This window comes from Amphiura filiformis, chromosome 2, assembly GCF_039555335.1.
Source record: "Amphiura filiformis chromosome 2, Afil_fr2py, whole genome shotgun sequence".
Classification (NCBI taxonomy): Eukaryota; Metazoa; Echinodermata; class Ophiuroidea; order Amphilepidida; family Amphiuridae; genus Amphiura; species Amphiura filiformis.
In genome coordinates this window covers 34,503,273-34,509,792 of record NC_092629.1, presented here as the reverse complement: position 1 = coordinate 34,509,792, position 6,520 = coordinate 34,503,273, and the positions used below count along the sequence as shown (strand labels likewise).

At 36.4% G+C, this 6,520-nt stretch overlaps 1 protein-coding gene across 1 annotated transcript; it reads right to left on the bottom strand.

The window, feature by feature from the left end:
- Nucleotides 1-259: 259 nt before the first annotated feature.
- Nucleotides 260-6,148, bottom strand: LOC140146119 (monocarboxylate transporter 12-like). Its single transcript, XM_072167870.1, has 3 exons — nucleotides 5,988-6,148; nucleotides 3,812-4,639; nucleotides 260-2,402 (listed from the first exon to the last, which is right to left on the bottom strand). The coding sequence occupies exons 1-3, from the start codon at nucleotides 6,097-6,099 to the stop codon at nucleotides 2,200-2,202; spliced, it is 1,143 nt and encodes a 380-aa protein (XP_072023971.1). The 5' UTR covers nucleotides 6,100-6,148; the 3' UTR covers nucleotides 260-2,199.
- Between the last annotated feature and the right edge of the window lie 372 nt (nucleotides 6,149-6,520).

Genomic DNA, 6,520 nt, shown 5'->3' with positions numbered 1-6,520 from the left:
AGATGGGCCAAATGGAATACAATTTTGGGGGTGGTGGCTCTAAGCATTTCACATCAGAAAGCAAAGTTGAGATGTTCTTGTTTTTGGATGCGGGTTGGTTTTATTGTTGTTTTTTTTGGAGGGGGATGAAAGTTTCTTTTGGGGTTGAGTTACCCCTGGGAGTTACCAAACCAAATCATTAGGGAGGGGTATGTGTGTGTGGGGGCCCTATGGGTTAGACTGACACAATAATAAATAAACGTGATTGTTTTTGTTTTTTGTCTTTCAAAACCTGTGAGGGTTTTTATTTTAACTCACACACAACATTACATAATATACAATAATATAAAATGATAAATACCTTAATATTTAATACATCTAATTGCATAAAAAATACTGTTTTGCACCGAATGTCAAAAATCATGCTCTCACCCAGTGACCCCATATTTTTTACATTTTGCTCTCACCGAATGCCCCTTTCTGTGAAAGTGTCAGCCCTATACCTATGTCAGCTATGTCACGGTCCTTGAATCACCGCGCATGCGCAACCTGTCAGATCGCCACCAAAGACTGACCTACGTCAGCAATATCCGGCCGTTATTCGAGGGGGAAGGTTTGCCCCATTCTCTACCGAAATATTTGCACATTTTTTATGCGGATTTCCTTGGATATATATTCTTGAATTGTTATCATTGAGCAGTTGAGTTTTCGACTGCTCGCTCATTTCGTTGCTCGTTCTCTTCTGTTTTATTATCTCTTTCACGTTTTGATTTTGCCATATGATTATGATTATATATTTATGTGTGTTAAAATAAACCTGATGGAGAAATAAGTAATAACTTACTGAAATTGTGTCAAACAATCTTCTTGGTGTGTTAAGGATAAATCCGAGGGTTCCGTCCCCTCAACTTACCCATGGTGGCGCTATAAAGCCAGTCTAGACCAGCCGGGCCCGCTCCACCCATATCCATTTCATATTGAAGTGCACCCCGCTCCCACCCCGGGTTTAAATCAAGCAACCCTGCAGCCAGACAATTGGGCAATGTTTATGTCAAACGACCAAATCTGCACTTAAGGTTATGCATACAAACAATGCATGTTGTAGTCAGGTGGTACAACTGGTAAAACAATCTCAACTCCTTGAGTAAGTTGGAAATCGTGAAATTTGTTATTTACTGTTTTATCAAGATACAGGTATGATTCTCTTTTTTCACTTAAAACAGATTAAAAGATAAATAAATATTTCACATTCTGCTGTAACATTTAATACATGTCATGTCAATGATTTTATCATGGTAAATACTGTTCTCTTTGTCACTAAAGGCTTGCACACTCTGTTGTAATATTAAAATCATGTCAACGAAATATTGCACATCGTATACGTTTGAAATTGTACACTAAAGATTCAAAATTTCTTGATGATTTTCATCAACTCCTAAGTATAAATTATAATATTTCCTAGTATGCAACAGCTGAATCCGATATTGAATCAACAGTTTAGTCCATTTTAAAGTTTGGTCTTTAACATTTTTCATTTTGTACATGGGTCACTCAGAACCCAGGCCCCCTTCCATCTACGTGACTGCCGCATGTAGCAATGCATCTTGCTGCCCTCGTCTTCATTACAATTACATACTGAGCAATTGTTACATAATCATTTCTAATCCTACAAATGAATGTTCTTTCGTTAACTGTACTGTACAGGTATTTGGATTAACATTCTAATCAATTTTCTAAACAGTGGCACAAAAGGGTTTTCATACATTTGTGTTTAGTGAAGCAGATCTCTGGATTGCCGAAACCAAAATGAATGAAACAAAGGGTATTTGAAAGCATGGACTGCTCCCTTGACGTTGATGTAAGCAGCATGTCACAACAGTATTTTCTAATTGCCAAAGATGGCGCTTTCCACTTGCACATTTTTTTAGAAAGGCTGTATCGCAATCTGAGTTCGATGTCGCAATTGAAGGCTTCTATCTGTGTAAACGGGGTTTCACTAGGATCCACCACATGCTTATCTATCAGGGCACAGTTCCTTAACCCCAACACATTTGTACATTCATTGAATGACCTTTGAAAATGTGGGTACAAAAATTCATACTCTGCAACTTGAGGTCAAATTTGCACTATGGTTGTTTAATTGAGGTTATTGAACTACGCCATTCCGATGAGGCCATTGTGATCCATAGTGTCTAGATGAGAGCAGTTTGTTTATTCTTGTCATACTTTTTCAACCTGTGTATCCAAAGTTGCAACATTAATGTCCTTCATATCTAAATATGCTGATCTGTTGGTTTCTGGTCGACTGAGACATTTTTTGAAACGACTTGGTCGAATAATAATCAATAAGGCACCAATAACTTCGAGTCCCGCTAACGTCATGAATGAGAAGTAGAAATTCCCCGAAATGTCATAAAGCCATCCTGAAAAATGAAAAGCGTGTGAGAGAGTAAATTATTGCTGTTTTGTACACGTGGAAATATGTAATATAATTTAAAAGGATTAATGATAACATTGACGGCGCTATTAATTAATATAAGATACAGGGTGTCCCAGTCGAGAAATAGACTTTAGAATCCACAAATTTAAAAATCAGCGTGTAGCCCATCTTATTCTGCATCTTATACGCTAATTTTACTGGAATCGGTTGACTGATTGCAAAGAAATGAGCGATTACATAACGCCTGCGTCAATTCATTTCATTCCAAGTTTGAAAGAACGATCATTCAACACAATACACACCAGTGGTTAACTGGGTCAATGGGTTTGATATTTTGTTCGGTGAAATTCTTTTCGTTATTTTTAAACAATCTGTTTCTTGCAAAACATTAAATTAGGTTTTGTTCAAATTTGAAAACCTGCACGATATTGAAAATGAAAGCGTGCATGTAAGATGATGCTCGGTACTTGTTAATATCTTTTTTCGTTAGTGTTGATATAAATGTTGTATAAAGAATAATTGCGTAAAGAATTCCAGCTGGCTTAAAAAATTCTCACCCACATTAATGTTTTGGAATATTTACAAGAAATCGTAATGCAAAATTTAACCTATTAAAACTTCAACATTAATGTTGCACGGTATCAAAAATCACACGTAAAGCTGTAAACACTTGTCATTCTTGGCTCAAACGTTCTTTGGAATGTTGAAGTATATAACATATTTGCACAACATAAATAATTAAAGTTGGAAAGCTTCAAACTGCAGAATTCAAAGTTTTCTCGGACATGTATGTTATTCATATTCATTGAAAGCATGAATAACATAACACCATCGGATTATAAAATACAAATGTGGACTAAATTCAATGAGATACACAAACTTTAGGAAGCGGCGAGCGAGTATGAAAAAAGCCCCTGTTGATCAAACTTGGAATGAACTACATTGATGTGCGCATTATGTAATCGTTAATTTCTTCGCCACCAGTCAACCGAATCAACTAAAATTTTCGCATGTGATGCACAATAAAATAGGCTATGACCTGCATTTTAATTGTTCTGATTATGATGTTTATTTCTGTTTATTAAATTTTATTCACTCGGTATTTTTTTCTGGGACATATGGAATGCCCTTCCTGAACATAATTTAATAGAGTGTCTAACCAGGATAAGGAGCGCTTCAAGCGGGAAGTAAATCGCGATATGTGCGCCACCCCGTCAGCACTGCCTAGACAGATAACTGCTATTAATAATGTCACGGATAACCAAGGTTAGCCGTGACAGAAAAAAAAATCATTTGTAGTGTATATTTTAAAACATTTGTAGTATATTTTAAAACACCTCAAGCAAATAAACACAAACAAACAAGCAGGCAAACACTTGAATGGTTACGTACCCGTTAACGGTCCTCCGGCAAACCACCCAATACTTCTGAACATAAGTTGCAATCCCATAGATCCAGCAAATGCTGATTCGTCATTTCGCAATATCTCCTTGAACAAGACTACATATATCGGGCTCGTTGATCCAAGACAAAATCCAGACATGAAAGATATCAGAGAAAGTAACCAATAAGCCTCAACAAACGGGTAGCTAAACATCATTACAGCGCCACCCACGAGGAATATAATGAATGCCATATGTCCCGAGATGACGCCTTTGTCGATGAAAGGCCCAACGATTAGTCGACCAAGAAGGGCGCCACCGCCGCCAAGCGCTGATAGAAACGAAGCTACCTGCGCAGTGTACCCGATAGAAATTGTATAGTAAACTAGAAAGAGAACCCAGCCACAAAACGCTAGGTCATGTACCATCATTGCAGTTAAGTATGTAAGTAAAATACGGTGGTTGCATAGTACTGAAAATCCAAGATTTTTTGTAAAGTTTTTTATCAAACCTAAAATATTATCCATCCAACTTCTTTGGCTTGGTGACCCACTCGTATCATGTTCTCTTTGTTTATCCTGTTTTGCTGATGTATGACTTCTTTCGTGTTGTATCATCAGAGTTCCTCCGACGCACATGTTGAAGTTCATGGAAGCGAATATAAGCATGGCACCTCTCCATCCGTAGGTATTGATAAGGACTTCGATAATGGGAGCCAATACGGTCATACCAATAGCCCCTCCTGTGTAAGTTATACCGTTTGCCATTGCGAATTTCTTCTCAAAGAAGTCCTTTATAGAAACGATCTTTGCCACAAGTGGTAGACCAGAACCAATACCTAAGTAAAAAAGGGGAAAAACGTGGTACTTTTAAATACGTGGTAGTTTTAAATAAATCGCTCTCTTATTATCAATGTTACAGATTTTTTGTCTCTAAATTACTGCTTGGTAGGCTTTTTGAGTGGGTGGGGGTGTGTGTGGGGGGAGGGCACAGGGCACATGATCAATTTTTTGGTGGGTATGCTCCCCGTCTGAGAAAATAGTCTCGGGAATTTGGAGATGGCGAGTCTTTAGGAGCTGACGGTCGTATAATACTGGGAAAAGCTTTGAGGGTTGACGATGTGGAAGTAGTGCTGTCTACTATTAGAAAAAATCGGCATCATGTCGCATGGCCCTGGCATGTACAAGCCATATCAAGAGAGAGTGATGCTATTAGTATTTAGCCCCGTATTTAGCCCACCTCTCGAAAAGGTTTGAGGGTTGAAGATGTGGAAGCAGTGCCGGGAACAGTGCTTTCTTTTATTAGGAAACGCCCACAACAGCGGTTGTTTGATGTATATAGAATTGGCTTCATTATTAACTAAATGCAAACTATAGATGGCGCTATTTATACTAAATCATATTTCTTTATTTGCAAGGGGTAGGTGATTAATACTGCCATTAAAACAGCTGGAATAGGTGAAACAAAGAAATCTTATAAACATATTTTATCAAACAATTATAGGAATTGTTTGTATTAAGGGTAGACGCGGGATTGTTGGTCGAAGCAGCCAAAAAATCGATTTTTTATTGTCTAAATCCATATATTATTGAAAAATAATACTTTGATGTTTTGCAAAAGTTCATTTTACAAATCATATACTTTGAAAACTTGCTTAATTTATTGTTGTTAATAAGTTATGTACATTTTACAAAAGTGTTGTTGTTTAAGCCCTCTTTACAACATAACTCAAGAACCACAGAACCTACAAAATATTTCTGTGATATTTGAATTCTTCTACACGCTCACAAGGAAATGAGCAATGCAATTTTTGCCAAAGCTCACTACCATTCGCAAGATGTTGTGAACTACCAAATCGCAACACTTTAAAATAGTAATTTCCAGTAAGTAAATAGCGCCACCAATTTTGTCATTAATATATACATTTTATATCCGAAAAAGCTATAAAAAATGCTATAAAACTGAATAATTTTGTAAAAGAGGGAAAATTTAAGTTGAGAATATGACAATGAATAAAAAGCATCTGTATACATTAGCAAGATATCACATTTAGCTGTTCAGGCCTAAAATTTGGTTGTACATGATGTTTTGAAAATCTAATAAATGATCCCATCAAACAACCATATTAGTATTCACCCCCATATTCAGTAATAGTGTCAACTTATAAAATGCCCTTATTGACTTACTTAAGAGGACCATAGAACAGCAAAGATGTACAGATGACTGGGAGAGGCTTGCTCCGATTAAACCGATGGAAGATAACACTCCGCCACTCACAACCAATTCCCGGTGTGACATATGGTACGTTAATGCTGTCCAAACGGGACCTGCGTGTGAGTAAATGCATAATGGTATAATGTCATAGGATTTATGATTATCGAAACTTGTAATAGACCCAGCAAACACAAAAACGTTTTTAAAACGTTTTAAATTAGTTATATTTTGGGTTTTGGTTTAGGTAAACACGTTTTAATAACATTAAAATGTCGGGTTATATAAAGGTCATGAAATCGTTTTTGTATGAAAACACACTACAACAATATTTTTTAAATGTTTTCGAAATGTCATTGTAAACCATTTTTGGCCAAATGTTTTGTCAACACTTAAATAACATTATGGTAAAATATTTGCACCCAGCAAACACAGAAATGTTTTTTACAAAACGTTTTAATAACATTTAAATGTCGGGTTATATAAATACTTTGGGCAAACATTTTTT